At 54.5% G+C, this 21136-nt stretch overlaps 2 protein-coding genes across 5 annotated transcripts in view; both read right to left on the reverse strand.

Annotated features, from left to right (window-relative positions):
* The window catches only part of U2AF2 (U2 small nuclear RNA auxiliary factor 2), an 18482-nt gene extending 4088 nt beyond the window's left edge, over positions 1-14394 (reverse strand). The window contains exons 1-11 of one of the 2 annotated variants that reach the window (XM_008582209.1): positions 14046-14394; positions 9786-9921; positions 8905-8949; positions 8293-8396; positions 7689-7840; positions 6198-6314; positions 5152-5290; positions 1222-1301; positions 1020-1142; positions 630-728; positions 121-369 (exon numbers count right to left, since the gene is read on the reverse strand). In XM_008582209.1, coding sequence (XP_008580431.1) covers positions 121-369; positions 630-728; positions 1020-1142; positions 1222-1301; positions 5152-5290; positions 6198-6314; positions 7689-7840; positions 8293-8396; positions 8905-8949; positions 9786-9921; positions 14046-14094 — 1293 coding nt within the window. In that variant the 5' untranslated portion in view covers positions 14095-14394. The remainder of the gene's footprint in view (positions 1-120; positions 370-629; positions 729-1019; positions 1143-1221; positions 1302-5151; positions 5291-6197; positions 6315-7688; positions 7841-8292; positions 8397-8904; positions 8950-9785; positions 9922-14045) is intronic. The other variant, XM_008582210.1, reaches the window with a different exon arrangement.
* Positions 14395-16321: 1927 nt separating this feature from the next.
* Positions 16322-21136, reverse strand: part of CCDC106 (coiled-coil domain containing 106) — a 5354-nt gene continuing 539 nt past the window's right edge. Inside the window, exons 2-6 of one of the 3 annotated variants that reach the window (XM_008582212.1) lie at positions 20585-20662; positions 20343-20450; positions 20075-20251; positions 18030-18242; positions 16322-17215 (exon numbers count right to left, since the gene is read on the reverse strand). In XM_008582212.1, the coding sequence (XP_008580434.1) occupies positions 16899-17215; positions 18030-18242; positions 20075-20251; positions 20343-20450; positions 20585-20615 (846 nt within the window). In that variant the 5' untranslated portion in view covers positions 20616-20662 and the 3' untranslated portion in view covers positions 16322-16898. Of the gene's footprint in view, positions 17216-18029; positions 18243-20074; positions 20252-20342; positions 20451-20584; positions 20720-21136 lie in introns of all 3 variants that reach the window. The other 2 variants (XM_008582211.1, XM_008582213.1) reach the window with 2 other exon arrangements.

A 21136-nucleotide genomic window follows, 5' to 3' on the forward strand; every position in this document is an offset into this window, starting at 1 on the left:
CTATACGAAGTTATTACGGGAGGGGGAGGGGAGAGGGGGGGAGAAGGGGCAGGGGGAGGGGAGAGAGGGGGAGAAGGGGGAGAGGTGAAGAGAAGCATGCCAAGCCCAGGGCGCCCTGACCTTTCCACAGCCGGGCACCTCAACGCCATCCACAGGCCGGGGGATCTCAATGGACTTGACAAGCCCGTACTTGCTGCACTCATCACGCACATCCTCCACAATCTCTTCGTACTCCTCGTCATCCAGCAGCTCCTCGGGCAGCACCATGTTCATGAGGCACAGGACCTCAGTCGGGTGGCCGCCCATCTGCACCTGGGAGCTCATCAGGCCTGGTACTTGCAGGGTCACAGGTGTCTGGTTGATGGTGCTCTGTGGGGCCAGAGAGGAGGTGGGGGTGTCATGGGGGGCCATGACCAGCCTCCCTCCACTCAAGCCTGTGCCCCTCAGACACCCACCCAGGGGAAAGACTGTCCCTCCACTTGAACACCTATGCATTCCAGTCCCCAGCACTGCCCCTAAATGTCCCTCAAACCCTTCCCATGAAAGCTGCAGCAGAGCTTAGGAGAACTTACCCCCAGCCAGCCCCTTCCCACCCCCAGGGTCCCTCTAGCCAATGGAAGATGACGTGCCGGGGGGCTCACCAGCGTGGCATTCTTGGCTCCCACACTCGCCCTCTGGACAAGCAGCTTCTTATCCCCCAGCTGCATCCCATTCAGCCCTGCGATAGCCTGTGTTTGGAGGATGAGGGTAGGAGGGGGTGCAGGGGAGAGGTACGAGTCAGGAGCCAGGAGCCCAATGCCTCCCCCAAAACGGGGCACTAGTGGGGGAAGAGGGTAAGGGAAAAGGGGCTGAAAGCTTAGAAACAGCCAAAACCAAGGTAAAAGGGACAAGCCCCACACAGGACACTGCTCCAGGCTGGCCGCCTCCCACCCCACCCCTGAGGAAGGAAGACCTCAGCTTGGAAACAGTGCAGGGTAGGAAGGGCAGACACAGCAAATGGTCAGGGACTCAGGACTCACCTGATCTGTGACGTTGATGTCCACGTACTCACAGAAGGCGTAGCCCTTGGAGAGCCCTGTGGCACTGTCCTTGACCAGGTTGAAGGCCTTGAGAGGCCCAAACGATGTCAGCAGCTCTTTTACCTGCAACGAGCCAAGAACCCATCATGGCTGGGTTAAGGCTGATGTGGGGAAGGGCTGGGAAGGAGTAAAAGAGGTTTACCTGGTCATCATTCAGGTAGTTGGGTAAGCCCCCAATGAACAGCTTGTGGGCAGAGTCAGGGACCACAGTGGACACAACTCCTACAGGGAGAGGGAAAAAAAGGAATTCAATTCCAGTATAAGATTATCTCCCCAATACTCGGGAAGGTCTATAGAGTAAGCCCCTAAGGGGCCTTGATCAAGACACTCCCTGCCTTATGGGGGTGAGGTGGGGGACACACCACACATTCCTCTAGTCCATGCATCCACTTCAGCCTGAAGAACATGAGAAATAGCATGCCACAGCTCCCCATTAAGAGAAAGCACTATTTCCCCCAGACACATCCAGCCTCACAGGAACCTCAAACTAGCATCCCCCAGGATGCCCTGAGAGCACGAAGACCTGCATTCACACCCCAAATCTGCCACCTGCTGCTGTGTGACCCTGGCAGGTCACCTTGGCCCTGTACCTACTGGTGAGTAACGACACACCCCTTCTTCACTCCTCAGGACTCAAGAGCCCTTCACTGACAACTGACCAGGTAAGTTTCCCATTAAATCCCTCAGTCCTTTCCCTTCAGTCCTGTATTCAGGAGAACAGGTTATTCCTTGGCCTCAGGTCATGTCATACTTCAGGGGTGCATCCACCCTCACAATGGGTAACATGACAAGCAGCTGAGAGGCTGCTAAGGTTCTCAGAACAGTGTCCTCAGTATCAGCTGTTATCCCAGTGATAACTACTGGTTGATTCCAGGATACTCTCTGCAGCATCCATGAAGACTGAAATGTCACAGTGTGGTCATTATCTTCTGTGTGAGTTTTATAGCCCCCAGCCCTGCCCCTCTACACTGAACTCTGGACCCACTGACAAGTGCCTGCCTGATAGTTCAACCTGACATTCCACAGGCTTTGAAAATGTTATCACTTGATTCTTGGAGCCATCCCATCAGAAGTAAGCTATGTTAGGCCTCAGCACCAATCCAGCCAGACTCATAAAGCCCAGCTGTGTGGTCTCTCCTTCCTCTGCAGCCTCCTTCCACCAAGTGGGAGTGGCCCCATCCCACCTCCATCCCGATCTTGGGAAGGAACAAACAAGACGAAGAATGGGAAAGAGTCACACTGAGCCACTGTGCCTGTGGAAGAAGGGGAAGCGCCCATCCACCCTCCAGGGTCACATCTGCCCCAATGCACCCTCTCCCGCCACCCACCCCAGCCCATTCAGCCCATGCTAACGCTATCCCTGTAGAACTGCAGGCACCAATCCAGCCACTCTGACTGCCAGAGCTGAGCCCCAGCAAAGTGGGGTCATGCATACCACAGGAGACCCAGTTTGTGAGCCACCAGGACAAGCAGACGCATCCTGGGAGTGGAACACATACTGCATATTCACCACAGGCCAGGTACCATGTCAAACTCTTTAAATCTATTACCTTATAAAAGTCCTATGTAAGGGCCGGCCCGTGGCTCACTCGGGAGAGTGCGGTGCTGATAACACCAAGGCTGCGGGTTCGGATCCTATATAGGGATGGCCGGTTAGCTCACTGGCTGAGCGTGGTGCTGACAACACCAAGCCAAGGGTTGAGATCCCCTTGCCGGTCATCTTTTTAAAAAAAAAAAAAAAAAGTCCTATGTACAATACAGAAGAAGAATATGGAGGCACAGACTGAAGTCACAAAGGCAAGAAAAAGGCAGCCTCCAAAGTCCACACTACACCATGACTCTTCACAGGCAGTTCAGCAGGCTCAGGGCTCCGCCTAGGGCCCCTTGGGCAGCTGAGCAACACAGTGGGTCACCCCAGCAGCCAGGCCTTGAGCCCAGGCTCTGTAACAGCTGTGTTGTATCTCAGGGAGGCAGCACGGGACTGAGGGCACAAAAATCGGGGACTCTGGGTTCAAGTTGTGGTTGTGCCATGGGAGGCTTCTCAGTCCTCAGTGTCTCCATGTGCAGAACAAGAAGAACACTACCACCCCCCACATAGACCATGTGCGTGAGAACAATTCATGCCAAGTGTGTACTTAATACCGGGCCTGAGGACAGCACAGGAGCTCCCACAGCTGGGGTGTTTGCTGGACTAACTGCCAATGGCAGGGCAGGGCCAACCTGGCTCAGACAAGCACTGGTGAGTGTCACTAGTCAGTGACAACATGAGCCACTGTTACATGACAACTACAAAGAAATCTTCTCAGAGCCTCATGTTCCTCTAGTCAATGAGATAAATAAGCCGCACATAGCAGGGATGTTCCAAGAGTCAAGCAGGAAATAGGAAGCCAAACTGACTCTGCAGGGATCGCAAATGAGAGCATCACAGGTGGAGCAGACATAGTGTGGGTTAGAGATGGACTTAAGCTCAACACCCAGCAAGGATCTGGTCCCACCGCCCCAACGTCCTTTCCTCATCTGTATGATGGGGAAATACCCCACCTCACATAGTGGGCAGGCTGGCTTAGCTCAGCCCACATGAGCACTGTCAGAGGAGCTCAACGGCTGCTGCCATCACTATGTCATCCTCGGCTCAGTCTCTGCCAGAGCACCCTACTTTCCTCAGAACAGAACTGAGCCCCTCAGCCTGGCAACAGATCCCTAACCCGCTGTCCTACACCCCAGGGTTCACTGCGCACCCCGCATACCCCCAACCGGAAAGGAGGCATTGCATTTCCCCAAGGTGCAAAGGAGGATGAGGAGGCATGAAGGGATAGACGGGTCTGGGTTCCAGCCCAGGCCTGCCTGACTCCTCAGGCCCAATGCATGGTAAGCTTTGCATACACTCAGTTGTGAAAGTTAACTCCTCAGAGAAGTACCCTTAACCTCTCTTCAGAAGCACCACCTGAAGCAGGAGAAAACAACCTATTCAAGGTCACAGATTGGTTCCGTCATTCCAAGTCAAGGCCCTAACCACCGGTAAGCTTTGCATACACTCAGTTGTGAAAGTTAACTCCTCAGAGAAGTACCCTTAACCTCTTTTCAGAAGCACCACCTGAAGCAGGAGAAAACAACCTATTCAAGGTCACAGATTGGTTCCGTCATTCCAAGTCAAGGCCCTAACCACCTTAGCTCCTGACATGATGAGCAAATTCCCCACAAACACACAAGCTGTTGGGATCCTCCCTGCCCCACACACCTGTTGTCTCCCAAAGGTGTCACCTGGTTCTCATCTCTCACCTTTGGAACTCAGTTCTATGGCCTCACCTCCCCGCTGAAGACCACCCTGGACCCCAAACAACCAGAGCAATCTTTTCTTAAGCTCTACAAATAGTGTCACCTCCTGCTGGGCAGGAGCCTTCTATGTCCCTAGCACTGACTGCTAGGCCTGGTACAGTTAAATCCCACTGAAGGAGTGGGCAGGGTCAGACTCAACGCTGACCCTTGAGGGGGATACCTGGTGCAGGGCAGGGGCTCAGGGCTAGGCCTAATTCACAAATTGAAAGATCATAGCCTCTGGCTCTTCCTGCTCCTTGTTTCCATCTCCTTTTTTTTTTTTTTTCTTTTTCTTAAAAAGACTGAGTAGGGCCCAGAACACAGAATTCAAGCCAAATGCTGGGAGACAAGACATGAGTGAATACTCAGGTACCAGACCACATACACTGTGGGCTCTGATGACGCCTGCTGACACACACGTGCACAGACATGCACATACTGAACCTTCTGAGGTCCCACAGCCAGGAATGAGGCCCGGAACCCAACACCTTCACTTTCCTCAGCACCTTTAGTCTGGTCCTGACTCTGCCACTTACCAGCTGTACATCCTCAAGCAGATCACAGCTCACCCTCTCTGGGACCCAGGCACCACCTCTGCCATGCAGGGAGAATACCCAACTCACAGAGATTGGGGGAGGCAGTCAGAAGACATACATTCCCAAGAACTTACACAGCTTTCTAAGTGGCTCCAGCTGGGCTAAAGAAGAAAACAGTGGGGCTGTGGGAGAAGCAAGCCCTCAATGGATCCCCCACTCACCAGGCACATAGACAGAGGGGTTCTCCGACATGCCAGGCAGTGGCTGGTAGTCGTGAGGCCTGCGGATCTTCAGTGACTGGCCCTGGAAGATGATGCCATCAAAGGCCATGGCCTGGGTAGTCTCGTCCACTGAGCGGAACTGAAAAAAAGAAGGGGGTGGGGGGAGTCAGGGACTAATACAGCCCCCAGTCCCTGTTGCTCTGTCATCAGGATTTCCTCTTCCCATTCACTCCTGTGAACAAATACATCCCAGGCCCTTTTCTGGGCACTGGGAGAACAATAGACATGTCCCTGCTTCCAGGAGCTCATACTCTACTGAGTAAAAACACCAGTACCCAACACAAACGCAGAGGCAAACACACAACAGCAAGCTGCAACAATGCTGAAAATGGACAAAATACTGAGAGAAAATGCCACAGGGAAGTTAATTGGAGAGGTAGGTGATGGCATTAAAGATTTTCTAATAAGGTGACATTTAAGCTCAAATCTGGAGCAGTGCAACTCAAAGTGGACCACATGAGGCATGTATAGAGACTGAGAGAGCACCTTTAGAAACCTTTACAGAAATCTAACATCACTTCAACATCTATATTGTATTTTGCAAGAGTATTAATCTACCAAGAGTTGAAAGTTAAAATTCAGGGTTCTTTACCAAACAATTCGAAAAACACTGACAGGGAAGGTTAGTTAGTACCATTAGCTAGCTGGGGTAAACAACCACAACAAGACGGGGCAGGAGTATGGTTGTACTCTGGGAAGACCAGTGTGGCCAGAGCAGAGGACTGGGCCCAAATGGTCTGGACAAGGCCAAAGAGGTCTGCAGAGGCCAAACAGGCCTCCCAGGCCACATGGAGAGCAAAGGGAAGGTGGGAGGCAGGATCAGATTTGCAGAGCTTTTACTGAGCTCGCTTCAGCAACCAGGAAGAGAACTAACTGCAGGATGCACAGTGAAAACAGGAGGTGCCGGGAAGCACAACACACAAAGGGACCAAGAAACAGGTCCTCATACCACACACTTTCCTGACCCCATCACTTGCCCAGCTCACCTCCAAAAAGGCAAAATTCTTGTCTTGGTTAATCTGCACAGCCAAGACGGGGTTGCCAGGGGCCTGGGTCAGCCCCCCCAAGCGCATCTGGGCATTGAAGAAATCCATCATAGCCTCCTGCAGAGGGAATAGGAGACAGGGGGGGGCCGGGGAAGGGAGGTGGAGAGAGGAGGGGAAGGGTGAGAGAGGGAGACACAGAGGGGTTTGGGGATAAGGGGGAAGGGACAAGGGGAGGGAGAAAGGGGAGGGGAGGAAACAGTGAAATATGGGTGTGGGGTGTAGAAGTCAATAGAAGGAGCAAAAGCAAGAAGTAAATGAGAGAAAAGGGCAGAAAGCAAGGAGCAAGAGACAGCAAGGGACAGGAAATGGGAGCAAATGAACAGTGACAGGAAGGATACGGGGTGAGAGCCACAGGGGGCCCCGGCAATCAGGGGAAAAGGAGAGAGTTCAAGAAAAGATAGAGAAAACCGTGACAAGGGATAAAAAATAAAACATAAAACAGAGAAAACAAGGAAACAGAACACACAGGCAGACAGACACACCCAATGGAGACAAAAATAAAGAAAATGGTAGGAAAAGTAGACAGGAAGCAGCATGCAGGAACAGAGAAAGAGACAAGCAAAGGGAAAACAGGACAAAGACCAGGACAGAGACAGAGCAAGGAGAAGGAGGTCCAGAGTGCAGGGGGCAGGAGAGAAGGAAGGAGTGGGGAAGAAGGAAGGAGTGGGGAAAGGAAGGGGCGGGGATGGGAGGGGAGGAGAAAAGAGTGATGTGGAGGGATCTGGCCCTGGAGTCCGGGGGCTGGTTTATCAAATGTAGCAAAGTGCAGGATGAGAAAGTCAGAATGGACCTTACTTGCCTTCGACGATGGTAGCAAACTTTTTGTTGCTACGAGGGATCTCAGCCCCACAATATTTCACTTTAAAGAGAAATGGAAACAACTCTTTGATCTCGGGATTCTCAGGGGGTGCCACGGGAAGGGGTGGGGGAGAGGGGGAGGGGGAGAGGAGCGGTGGGGAAGGTGGGGGCAGGAGGTCGGGGCGATCAAAAATAAAAGAGCAGCGACCATGGGAGGGATGTCGGGGAGAGGATGGGGGACAGGCGGCAGAGAACGAGAGGTGTACCAGAAAAAAACTGAGGAGGGGAGCGTGCGTGTGCGCATGTGTGTGTTTGTGTGTGTCCCCGAGTCTCCCTCTCTGTCTCTCTCCAACACGTAGGTTAGTAGGTAGGTACGTTATGTGTGTGCTTGAGCCCTGGGTTGCTGGAGGAGGTTGAGGGGAGGGGAGACGGGAGAGGGGAAGAGGAAGGAGGGAGAGGGCCACCCCCAGCCCGGCCCCTGGCTGGCTCAACTCCATCGGTCCATCTGGGAGGGGGCCGGGGGGTCTTGCAGGAGCAGAGTCTGACCCGTGCAGGTTGGGGGAAGGGAATGAAGGGAAGGGGAGAAGGGGTGGGGAAATTGGGGAGAGGATATGGGCAGGGGAAGGGCAGTACCTCAGTGATGCCAAAAGGAATGTTGCCCACGTAGAGGCGCCGAGCCTGTCTGGTCATCTGGCTCCCGACCACGGGCACCGGCGTCGGGGTCACGGCCAGACCATCAGGGGTCATGGTGGGGAGGAGGGCAGTAGCTGGAATCTGACCAGCAGCTTGAAAAGGGATGGGAACAGGATTAAACCACATCTAGGCAACCCTTGGCCAGAGCTCAAGGACCACCCACCACATACCCTGAGAACCCCCCCTCCTCAGAGCTGAATGCTCCTCCAAGCTCTCAACACACTCAGCAGCAGCACTCTCCAGAATCACCACCACACCCTCTCCCACAGCATCAGATCCCCCTACCCAGTAACTGCTGCTCCTAAAAAGCCTCCTCTCCTAAGGGCATCCAGATAATGGCCTCCTCCCCCACTCAACCTCAGGTGTCTCAGATCATCTCCTCAAGCAGGGGCATCAAAAGGGCCCCAGGGATGGGATCCTCCACCTGATTCCTCAACTTCACCCCCCAAAGCACACACACAGGAGAGCAAATGATGGAGGAAATCTCAAGTCACCCTCCTGCCCCCTCCACCCTCAGGAGCAGCCAGGGGTGGAAAGGGCCTACCTTGCATGGCCTTGTACTGCATCGGAGTAATGTGCTCAAAGCCAGGTGGTGGCACGTCCCAGTATTTACGGACCTTCTTCTTCTTCTCATGGCGGGGGGAACGACTGGGGAAGCGGGGAGGGGAAAGCGGGGCAGGGAACCCTCAGTCTGACCAACAGTGGGCCTGCAAGCCCCCCTCAGGATCCCCACCCCCCACACCCCCACAATTAAGCTCCGCTCTCTCCAGGAGGGAGTGGATCTGGGGCAGGGCCAGGCCCAGGCCTGGGGAGGGTGCTGGTTTCAAGGCAGATAAGACTCTTCCCCAGTGCTCGGGCCAGGGTTGGACGTGGGCAGGGCAGGGTGTACAGGGCACGAGGCGGTGAAGGGAATGGACATCAGGGTGGAAGGGGCCCCCACCCCCACACCCCCACAATTAAGCTCCGCTCTCTCCAGGAGGGAGTGGATCTGGGGCAGGGCCAGGCCCAGGCCTGGGGAGGGTGCTGGTTTCAAGGCAGATAAGACTCTTCCCCAGTGCTCGGGCCAGGGTTGGACGTGGGCAGGGCAGGGTGTACAGGGCACGAGGCGGTGAAGGGAATGGACATCAGGGTGGAAGGGGCAGGAAGAGAAGCTCACATCAATCCACCGTGCTCCTCTTTAGCGCCTCTGGTCAAAGGTTTGCTGGGGGGTGGGAGGGAAAGGTATGGGGAGGGGTGACTGGGGACCTTCGTCTCCCCCACATGCCACTCCCCCCCAAGGGCACTGAGCCCCAGGGCTGGGGCAGGACCGAGGCAAACAAGTGGCGAGCAGACCTCCCTCGGCCCTGCCATTCCCCCCGCCCAAACACTCCCACCCTCAGGAAAAAGTGAGGAAAGGAGGTAGGGGCCAGGACAGACCACTCTCTAGTTGGAGAAACTGAGATGGGAGGAGGCAGGAGGACTTCTACCTATCCCGCCCTTCCTCACCTAAGAGGGGCAGAGAGAACAGAGAGGGGAGGCTAGAGAGGGAAGAGGCATTAGAACAACAGAAAACCAACATCCCTAAGCTAGAAAGTAATAAGCCCAGGCTGTGGATACCGCCCCAATCCAAGAACTCCCTCTTCTTGGGAAGCAGGAAAGAAAGGAACTGGACACAGATACCAGCCCCCTCAAAGACAATCCCACAGAAAAAGAGGAGAAAAGAAGAAACGGGCCCTCAGAGTCAGGGACAGAGAACACCCCCTTGCAAAAGAAAAGGCAAAAAATGATTCCCTATCTCCTGATAAAGAATCAACTGCCCCCAGCAACCCACAAGCACCACAGGTAGAAAAAATGAAAGAAACACTAGAAATGGGAAAAAAGTGAATTCAGGACAGACCAAAGAGCAGATTCCCTCCCTCAAATATACACAAAGAGAGAATGAGCCACAAACGGCACAGGCACGGAAACACACAGGCTACCCACTGAGTGCAGTCCATGGGCTGGCGAACACTCCCCACTCCCAGGCTGGCCCAGCCGGGGGTCCCCGAGCCCTGGTACCTTCGTCGCCGCCTGTCCCGGGAGGTGCTCCGCTGGTCTCGATTGCGCCGGTCCCGGCTCCGACTCCGGCGTTTGCGGTCCCGGCTTCGAGAACGGCTGTGGCTGCGCTTGCGGTGTCGGTTCTCCTTGTCTCGCTCTGGGCAAGGGTGAGAGAAGGGGGTGGGCTGAGCAGAGGAAGGATGCAGACCCAGCCCACCCTGCATGTTGGTGGCTATGCCCTAAGCCCCAGGGAGGCCACCCCCAAAGGGAAGGGATTCGATGGAGGAAGGGTAATAAGAGGCCTCTTGGGTCCACAATTGAGTCCGGGGACCCTGAGGGGACCAGGGGGACGGGCCTGGAAATGCCCCCGGGGAAGTAAGATACCTGAGGATGCTCAGGAGGAGCTGGGGAGCCAGAGAAGACAGAGGAGGCTGGCTCCTGGTCCCCCTCGAGGGCTGAGGGGCCTGACCCCAGGGTCGTCCCTGAGAGGGGCAGGGCTAGAGGCTGGGGAATCAAGAGACCCAATGATGTTTTCCTGAAGGGACCCAACGACCCCTCAGGAAAGACCTGTGCAACCAGTTGGCACCCACAGCCCCACCATCAGGCCCTGAGGTCTGGTGCCAGGCAGGATCTGATACCCCCAGGAAGCACGGAAACTCAAGCCAGCCCTTTCCCAATCGGGTGAATAACGCAGGAGCACCCTCCGGCAGGGAGGGGCCTCTTTCTGAATTTGCAGACTGAAAGGGAAAGATGCCCCACTTTGCCTTAAAGCCAAGTACAGGACAGGCTAGAGCTGAGGCTTGTATCTCCCCCAGCCTCCAATCTGCTCCCTCAATTCCCTTCATTTGCCTTGGAGGCTTTGCTAGCAAAACCACAAAAACCTCTGCTCCCATCAGACCCTTCACCCTCTGAAGAAGGGAAACAGGCCCTTTGAAGTGGAAGTTAAACCATGGGCACTGAGGGATGCTTGTGAGCACCACTGTACATATTTCTTTAATTCAAAGACACTCTGATTTCTCAACTATCCATCAGGCACACAAAAAAAGATGAACATATTATCATATTCATATAGTTTAACATGTGTTTCTTGAGAGTGGTAATTTCTGGGGACAAGAGGAGGAAAGGCAATGAGAAAAGGGTGTCAAAGTGGACTTGAGCCTCTCCCACAATGTTTTGTCATATATATTTTTCTGATACAATTACATATGAGTTTTTTGTAAGTGCATCTCAATTACAGAACCATTAACACTCACAAAAAAAATGCATCCAGAAAGGGAAAAAATCTTAGTAACAAACATCAAGATGCTTCCTACAAGCGGAATCAACACGAAATAGTTTTATTTGCACTAACTCCTCATTATTGCTTTGGAAAAACACAGCTGGGGGCTTCAGTAACAGATGAGGAAACTGAGGCACAGGGAGATAACGACATGCTGAAGGCCAAACAGCTGGAAAATGGTAAAGCCTGAATTTTAACACCATAATATGAAGCACTGGCCATACTCCTGAATGCGGGTCAGGCAAAATACTCCAGAGTCTGGCTAGAACCACTAATGACAATGGAATTGTCGTCACAGAAGCCAGAAAAGAAAAAAAAAAAAAAATCAAAGACCAGAATCAGGAGGAGAGTCAACAAGACAGGCCAACAGTGTGGAAATGGAGTAGTGGGGCAAATGGCATTGGGCACTGGGAGGTCTGGCTCCACACTCATAAGATGGATAGGCTGTGAGTACCAAGAGCCTTTCCTGCTAAGTCTCTGAAACTGACAAGGAGGCACAGAGGGACCCACACAGAGAAAGCAGTGACATCTGCTAGCTGCCTGTGACACAGACAAGGAAATTCCCTGCACACACATATAGCCGAGGAAGGAAGGGAATGAAGCTGGGAGAGATGCAGGGAGGCTGGCCTACAGAGACAAAGACCCACAGGTAGAGTGACATGTGGGCAGAGCTTTCCCTAGGGCAAGAACCCTCTCCCACACATGGATGCTGGACAGATAAGAACAGAAAAGGGAGTTTCACTTAAAAATACCATGGTCACCTTGCAAGAGCAGCTCCACCAACCCAGGAGCCATGTCAGGTCTCAGGTTCTGACTTTCCAGCACCAGTGTCAACCCCAGAAAAACCGGAGCAGCACATCTGTGAGAGCCTCAAGAACGGCTCAATCACCTCCACCTGGCAGTACAGCCTAGTGGAACTTGGCCTTGTAGCCAGCCAGAGCTCAGTACCAGTATCAGCTTTTCTGCTTAACAACTGCATGAAACCATGCAAAAGCAACTTAACCCTTAAGACTAAGTTTTCTCTCCTTTAAACATAAGTCACCATGTCTACCCCACCCAGGAGTTGTAAGGAGTTGGCAGAATGACACTTCGAAAGCACTTTTCCCTGCCCTTCCCCAATTCTAACACCATCTCTACGTGAGCCAAACTTAAGACTAAGTTTTCTCTCCTTTAAACATAAGTCACCATGTCTACCCCACCCAGGAGTTGTGAGGAGTTGGCAGAATGACACTTCGAAAGCACTTTTCCCTGCCCTTCCCCAATTCTAACACCATCTCTACGTGAGCCAAACACCTGCCTCTCTACTTCCTCTCTAAATATATTTCACAATAACAGATATCGCTTATTGGGCACTTAGTGTATGCCAAGCCACATGCCACACACTTTACATATGTTACCCCATTTAATTTCAGCTCTACCTCTGACCAGCTGAGACCTGGGAAAGTTTTTAAACTTTCTGAGCCCTCATCTTCCCTGGTCATGGGTTGGAAATCATTTTGGCCTCACAAGGCTGTAACAAGGGTCCACTTAGAAAAACGGTGCAAAGAGTTTAGCAAAGTACCTCGTACATAGTAAGCGCTCAAAGTTTAACTACAACTATCATTACTATCATCCTTATTAATCCTCTCAAAAACCCAGTGACAAAAGAACAATGATGGTCACCTTACAAGTGAAAAAAAAACAAGATACAAAAATATTAAAGTAACACAACTACTAAACAACAAAGCAGGCATCTGAACCCAGGTATGCTTATTAAGGCAGTAGATAGATCACCTAAAACAGAATGAGACACATCGTGGGCACTCAATAAATGTTACTTCTTCCCCTAGAACTGTTTCCTAATCCAGCCACTCCCCTATCCAATTCTAGCCTGGGTTCAAAGGAGAATTCCTCAGCCCTCACTCCATCCCATGTACTCCACGTATCAGCATGAGCAGTTTAAGCCTCAAGCGCCAAGAGACTCAAGTCCCCAACTTCCCCTACTCGTATTTCTTCACTCTCAAGCCGAAATACAGGGACAAGAAGAATTTTTTTAAACGTCGAACGACTCCCAATTCTAACATTCTTGTTCCTAAACTGATCAACACCAGCATGACCCGGGTATTGTTCTGACCCGCCACAATCCACGACACCACCTGAGGGTATCTGCCTCCCACCTTTCCCATTAGTGCCAGTTCCCTTATCTCTATATTTAGAAAATGTATGAGGCTGAGTCTAGGTGCTCTGACCTGGTATCGCAAAGGATTTAGTTTGAGATTGGGAGTGATAGGACAAACACTTCATAACGCGACTCTTGGGAGCGCGAAAAGTCCCCGTGTAAGTAGGATATATGCATGCAGGAGAACACTCAAAAACTGCACATGGCTTTTCTCTTTTAGAAGGGAACAGGAGTCGAACGCCTTTACGTGAGGAACCCCACGACCAGTGGCCGGGACAAAACGCCCTGGGGAGGGCTCATAGAAAATCAGCCAAAGGGTGCGAGAGGTACTCCGCGCGCCCCACGAGATTGCTCTGCCCTCGTCCACGTGAAGGTGGGGAACGTGAGGGCCCCAACCTCAGAACCGCCATTTTGGAAACAAAGGGGGCGTGGAGATGGGAGCCAAAAGCCCGACCGGAAGCGGAAGTGCCAAGGCAGCGAGAAAAAAAGAAGGTATTGCGGGACCTAAAATAATCTCCAAGAGAAAATTAAGAGAATAAAGAATTCGCGACGGCACTTCTGGCGGGCTCGCGCCCATTCCCTAACCGCCTCCGCCGAGACCACGTGGGGCGGGGAAAAGGCCGCCGCGCGCATGCGTCACGGGTCCGCGCCTGGCCACCCCCTTACCCTCGCCGCGCGCGCGGCAGAACGCCGGAACGGTCACGTGAGCGAGGCGCGCGCCGCAGGACGGAGAAGGGGGCACCGCGCCGCACGGGGGGGTGGAAAGCGAGGGGAAAAGTAGCCGGGATAAGGAGCGAAGCGAGGAGCCGCCCCCACCGCCGCTCCGTGACCCCGGCGCCCTCACCTTGTTTATTCTCGTTGAGCTGCCGCTCGAACTCGTCGAAGTCCGACATGCTGAGGCGGCCGCGTAGGGCCCTGTGCAGCTCTCGCCTTGCCTTGCCGCCCGCCCGCTCCGACCGCTTCGGCTACTTCCGCCGCTGGCTTCGGCTACTTCCGGCCGCCGCCGGCGCTCAGGCACCTCCTACCTAATTAAGCCCTGGGCAGCCCGCCCCGACCCGACCCGCCCAGGCTCCGCCCACCCGCCCGTGAGCTACCCCCTCCTCCACCCCCCGAGCCTGACTCCGAAGCGCGTCGGCTATTTCCGGACGGTGGACGAAGTGATGGGCCGGCGGTGGCTACGCCTGCTTCCGAAAAAACCCGAAGCGAGGATTTCGCCGGTTTCCCAGGTTTCCGTAACTTTTCGGAGATTAGCGCACCAACGTTCGGCGGTTTCCGTGGGCCCTCGAGTTTCTCTGCGCCCAGCCCCCTCTCAGGGTTTGACTTCTTCCGACAATCCAAACCGTCTGTCTTTGGCTCTTTCCGCTGACTCGCCCCGCTCTTCTCAGCCGGCCCTGTCCAAACAATCGGACACTTCGACAATCTTAACTGTCCCGGTCTTTGGCCCTTTTCGAAGGTTTCCGGCACCTGCCCTCTGGCCCCTCCAGAGATTAAGCTCGATTCCAAATTTCGCTCTTCCCGGAGATTCCACTCGTTCACTCCTCCCCTCTTGGAGAACTTCGGCTCCTTCCGCCACCGCTTCGGGAAAGCCTCACTCACAAGGGACAGCTTCGGCTTTTTCCGTGGGCGTTTCGACTTCTCTCGGCTTCGGAAACCGAAAAGGGAGGGAGGACGGAGGCAAGGTGGGTCAGGGGAAGGAATACGGAAAAGGGGGCGGAGTCCGAGCTCTGGGCACTCGGCTCTCCGGTGGGGTGAGTGGAAGAAAAGAAGGGCCGACCTAGCGGAGGGCCTGAGAGCTTTGCGCGAGACAAAAATCAGCCAGCAGGGTGAAGGGTGCGCGCGGCCGCTGCGGAGGTTGTCAACGCGGCTTTGTGCGCCTGCGCCGGGTAGAAGAGGAGGGGGCCGATACGAGCTTCTGCGCCTGTGGCATCTTCCTCATAATGCAAGTTCCTTAAAAAACTTTGTCTGTCTTTGGCTCTTTCCGCTGACTCGCCCCGCTCTTCTCAGCCGGCCCTGTCCAAACAATCGGACACTTCGACAATCTTAACTGTCCCGGTCTTTGGCCCTTTTCGAAGGTTTCCGGCACCTGCCCTCTGGCCCCTCCAGAGATTAAGCTCGATTCCAAATTTCGCTCTTCCCGGAGATTCCACTCGTTCACTCCTCCCCTCTTGGAGAACTTCGGCTCCTTCCGCCACCGCTTCGGGAAAGCCTCACTCACAAGGGACAGCTTCGGCTTTTTCCGTGGGCGTTTCGACTTCTCTCGGCTTCGGAAACCGAAAAGGGAGGGAGGACGGAGGCAAGGTGGGTCAGGGGAAGGAATACGGAAAAGGGGGCGGAGTCCGAGCTCTGGGCACTCGGCTCTCCGGTGGGGTGAGTGGAAGAAAAGAAGGGCCGACCTAGCGGAGGGCCTGAGAGCTTTGCGCGAGACAAAAATCAGCCAGCAGGGTGAAGGGTGCGCGCGGCCGCTGCGGAGGTTGTCAACGCGACTTTGTGCGCCTGCGCCGGGTAGAAGAGGAGGGGGCCGATACGAGCTTCTGCGCCTGCGTAGAAGTCGGTCGGAAGCGAGGTTTCTCTCTGCTCTGGGAGTGGGAACGGGTTGAAGAGTCCCCAGTGCGCGTGTGCAAAATTTTCCCTTCCTATAGTGAAAGTGCTGAATTATTGACCGTTGGTTAAGGCCTTCCTGCTGGTTGCCTTGGCAACCGCGTAAGCGGTCTCGCGCCCCTCCTGTCGCAGAAGTGCAGGAGGCGGTGGAAATACCACTTCCGGGAGATGGTAATCTCCTATTACCGCCCCCTGGTGGGTCGGCAGAAGCACTCGTCCAGACATCTTCTGGTCCCCCGGTGGCCTCCACTGCAGGTCGTGAGTTTCGCCTCCTGTCGCCACGCCTCTCTCTAGGCCGATAGGCCCGAGGGTAGTGTCCACGCCTGTTTTCCGGAGCTCTGCTCTCTCCGAGATTCTCCGGGCACGGCTGCTTCTCCCTCTCCCACCGCTGTCTCCAGGGGTCTAATTACACCCTATCCTCCCCAAACTCCCTGCTTCCCCCCTGACTGTTCCCTGGAAACCGTGACGACGGCCGCCCCCTCCCAGGCAAAGTTCCCCTCCTAGGAAGAGGCCGGGGCCCAATTTATTCCAAATTTTCACCTTTTTTAATTTAAATTATTTGAATAATTTTCTGTCTCACGTGGAATGGGGGAGTTCCCAGAATGTGGGTGGACAGCTCCTGGCCGGGGAAGTAGGGCGGGCCAGCGTCTCCTCGGAGTTGGGGGTGGAGATGGGGTATATACAGTACTCCCCTCCCAGGCCCCAGAGAGAGAGGGCCTCGTGGTTTTCCCAGGAGGAAGAGGCCAGGTGAGGGTAGGGCGGCTGCAGCCTAAGTGGAAGCAGAGACGCAGGTGTTTCGGAAAGGGAAGCAACCGGCCTCTGGGCAGTAGTTCTTGGTAGCCCGGATAAGTTAGACACCCCCATCCCACCCCCCACAACCCAAGGAATGAGGAAGAGAAGGATGCTAGATAAGACTGTGAGGGGTAAAAGGGGACAGATCTATACACAAGGGAACTCAGGGTGGGAACGGGGATCTGCAGGAGGAGGGGGACACACACAGAGACACTGCCCACCCTGTGGGGAAGCCTGGGAGGAGCACCCCACTCATGCACACAGGCCCCGGAGCTGGGCAGGGTGGAGGAGGGAGGAAGGGGCGGGATCATCGCTTGAAACGGTAGGTGATGGGGAGCAGCAGCTTGCTCTTCTTGAGGGCCTGCACCTTCTTGAGCGTCTCCTCGTCCAGAGCCAGGAAGCAACGGCGAGAGTACTCGAGCAGGCGCTCCTTGGAGGGGTCGAACTCTCCCACCTCGGCGAGCTTCTCAGGGGCTACGATGAGCAGTTCCGCAATGGGCGTGGTCAGAGCCACTGTGTTCCGGTCCACGCGGTGGTGTTCAAAGGCCCGAGACATGCTCTTCAGCTTCTGGAAGGTGCCCAGGATCTTCTTGTAGCGGCAGAGGACCCCGTCTGCATCCTTTACTGTGGGGCCAAGGCGGGGACGGGGGACAAAGACACATGGTGGTGGGGAGAGAGACATGGGGGACACAGAGAGACAGACATGGGGGAAACAAAAGGTGAGACAGAAAGACAGACATAGGAGAAAGAGACAGACACACGTAGGGGTGAGTGCCAGAGATATGGAGGAGGCCAAATAGGAACAGGAGGGCAAAAATGGTGGATGAGAGACAGATACGGTGGGGGCACATACAGAGGAAAGAAAATGGAGACAGGAAAGAAAAAATGAAGGAGGACAAAGACAGATGAGGAGCCCAATGCAAGATGAGATAAGAGAAAAAAATGGAGAATAGGGAGAAGGTGAAAGAGATGGGAGAAAATGGAACAGAAGTTGGAACAGGGAGAAATTGAGGAAGGCAGACCCAGAAACAGAATGAGGAGAGAAACTAAGCTGGGACATTGTGTTAAAGGGTAGAGATCCCAGGCCCCCACCTGAGCCATAATCCCCCCCACCCCACCCCACCCCCGCCTTCTACTTTATGTGAAATCACTTATTCAAGCCTCTCTCCACCCTATGAAGTTGGTCCTGACATCCTCCTCCTTTTTACTGGTGAGGAAACTGAGCCTCAGGAGTTAAGGAGGTAGGTGCCCAAGGTGACTCTGCCAGTGAGGGCGAACCAAAATTTAAAGAAAGTAAACCCAGGACCACATGTCAAAGCTGGTTTTCTTACAGATGAGACTGAAGCTTGGAAAGGAGAAGGGCAGGCGTCTGTGGAGGTCACACAGCAAATCCATGGCCCAGACCCCTCCACACTTCAACCTCATGCACCCCACTCACCCCGCTGCCTCTCCCGGGTCTTGGGCTTCCCAAAACGCCTCCGACTGGCACCTCCCTTCTGCTTCTGCCTCTTTCTCTCGTTGGCGCTGCCTTCTTCAGACACTCCACTAAGTGAGGAAGCTGCCGACTCAGGGTCTGAAGCCTCGCCCCCAACCCCACCCCGGCTGTCCCCCTCAATCCGCCGGGGCCCAGGCTTCATCCGGCAGTGGTCCTCTGGGGAGAGAGAAACATACACATGAACTGTGGGACCAGATATCAATCCAAGACCCCAAGGGAAAAAGAGGGCCTGGGTTCATAGAGGCCAGGTCCCCAGGATGAGAGGCTGAAGTCCCCAAAACTGTAGCCACCAACCAGGGATGGGCCCCCAATAAGACAGATGAACTAGGAGTGCAGTCTAGATGCTGGCAGTGGCTGAACAAGAGTAGAACCTGCTGGGATCTAGAGGAGCTGATCATAGGCGGGAACATTTTCCTAGGGTCCTGGGTTGAGGAAGCTCAGCAGCCTCCTAAAGTTGATGGCAAGAGGTCTGGGGGAGGGGACCGAGTTGACCAGGACAGGATCAGCGACCTCAGGAGGTTGTGTGACTATATGGGCTTCCCATAGGGGAGGAGGATTTTTCTGGAGACTGAGTGGGACCTCCAGAGAGTGAAGTATGGAAACCCAGGAGGCAAACAAGGCTGGGGCAGTGTCAGACCCCTAGAGAAATCAGGGGCTCTGGGTGTGGTGGGACAGAGGGAGCCAGCTGAGACTCAGCCACAGGGTCCTACCAAGGCAGATTTGGGGAGAGGTCTGGTGCTGGGGCCCCCACTGAGAAATCCGGAGGCCCCTGAGCTCAACCATTAGGGGAAGGAGTTGAGTTGCCTGGATGGAACCATCAGTGTGGAGAAACAGTGGTAGGTTACGGCAACCCAGGCCAGAGGTGGTTCCAGAGTAGAGGTACAGCCAGATCCGTAGATGCTGGGGTCCCCAATATTGTAGATGACAAAGCCACAGGCCCTTTGCCCAGGCTTCTGGTGGGAAGGGTTGAATTCACAGAGAGGGATGTGGGAGCCTTTGAGAGGTCTTACCAGACAGGGAGCTTGCAAGGGAACCAGCTGGGAGCTGCACGTGGGGCAGAGGGGTAGAGGCTGGGTTCTCCAAGACGTGGGCTGAAGAATTGGCAAAAGGAAGCCCTGACTGCCTGTGGAAGGGGATGGGTTAGTGTTCAAAATCTATTAGCAAACCAGGCACAGGGTCCTTCCAATCAGAGGAAATGCTTATTGTGAACTAACTAGACCTTAGGGCAGCTTGAATATCAGCCGTGGAAGCTCAGTGGGCTACTACTGGTAATGAATTAAAGCAGAGCAAGGTAAGGGGGTGGGGGTTGCCCGGAACACTGAGGCAGGATTTGGGATACTACACATGCTGAGATCCTCATCCAAAGATGTACCACTAGGGAAGGGGATAAATCCACCAGCAAGAATTTAACATCTTTGATGGGGAAGAAGTATTAGTTAACCAAGGTATGGGTCAGAGTAGGTGGGAAGATAAGTCCCCTGAGGAGTCAAACTGGGTGGCTGGAGGAGACTAGATGTTTGGATTCTTGGATCCTTGAGAAGACAAGTCTGGGATGAGGGGCAGGGGCCCCCTGAGGAAACCCAAAGGACCAGGGTGGGCCTCCAGGCCAAGGAGATGAAGGGAGGTTCTCACTAGGAGACAAGAAGAGATAAACCTGGACTCCAGATCTCAGAGTCCCTGAAGATACTGTGGGCTGAGGAAACGGAAGTCATTGCGCTTGAAGCTGACAGGATTTGGGAGAGCCAACGGGAAAGGCAGGAGGAGTCCCAGCAGACTGTACATGAAGATGGGAGACCTTGGACATCAAGCAAAAAGGAAGCTAGACTTAAGAGCTCTGAAACAGGCATGGGAATAACAGAGAGGATCAAGATGCCAGGTCTCCATCAAACCAAAGGGTGGGGCTTCAAGACTCAGGGTGAGCTGGATGCCAAAGTACCCAGAAATGTAACAGGGAGGGCACCCTATCAGCTACCCTCCACCCCCCACACCTGCATCCATCCGGGCAGAGGAGATGAACTTGTCCAGCTGACACCTCAAGAAGTCCCTCTCTTCCTCCAGGTCCTCAATGCGCTTCTGCAACCATGAGTTCCTCTCCAGGGCCATGTGTAGCTGGGCCTTGACACTGTTCATCAGGGCCAGGGTGGGGGACGCAGCCTCCGGAAGCTCTAGGAACATCAGGGACCCAGGTCACACCCCAGGACTTGGGGGCCTGGCACCCCAGCTAACTCCAGTCCCTCCGTGCCCACCTCAGCTCACCCTCGAAGTTTCCCTGAGAGGGGCTCAGACTGTAAAAGATCTGTGAGTCTAGGTGGGGCGCCTCATCGAAGGGGATGGAGATCTCGAAGGCCTCATCGTCCTTCTTCACTGGAGAGGAGAGGCCCCGGGTCACCCCAGGGAAGTCCCCGGGCTCCTGGGACCACCCCACAAACAGTAACCCCAGGGAAGGGGTGGCAGGGATAGGCAAACCAAGAATGGGAAAGGGGACCCAGCTTCCTCACTTGTCCGCCTCCGGCTGTTTCGGTCATTCATGGTGCTCTGCTTCCTGTAGACCCCAGCAGCTGAGCGCCTCAAGGGCACTGGACAGAATGGAGGACCACATATGGAGGGACATGGATGGACTCTTCAGGTCCACTCTGAGGATAGTGGGGGCCCAACTCCTCAGAAGTGAGAGAGGAGGGACCTGCAGGCCTAGACTCTTGGATCTGATGGAGAAGGGGGCTGGGGGCTTGGACTCCTGGGTCTGAGGGAGGAGGGGACCCACATTCCAGGGCTGAGAAGACGCGCTGAGGTTTCAAACTCCTGGAGGGTAGGGAATGAGGACGCTAGGGGCCCAGACATCTAGGTCCTGGGGGAGAAGTGGGCTGGAGACCTGGATTTCTGGATATTGAGGAAAGAGAGAACTGGGCCCCTGGCCTGAAACTGCTGGACTCCTCCTGGGGTTAGACAGAGCAGGGACACCCTGGCCTGAATGGGAAGGAACCTCTTCTCAGGCCACCTCCGGGCCCAAAGAAGCAGTAGGTGCGTGTTGACCAGGACAGGATCAGCGACCA

The sequence above is a fragment of the Galeopterus variegatus genome, unplaced genomic scaffold, assembly GCF_000696425.1.
Source record: "Galeopterus variegatus unplaced genomic scaffold, G_variegatus-3.0.2 Scaffold2545, whole genome shotgun sequence".
Lineage (NCBI taxonomy): Eukaryota > Metazoa > Chordata > Mammalia > Dermoptera > Cynocephalidae > Galeopterus > Galeopterus variegatus.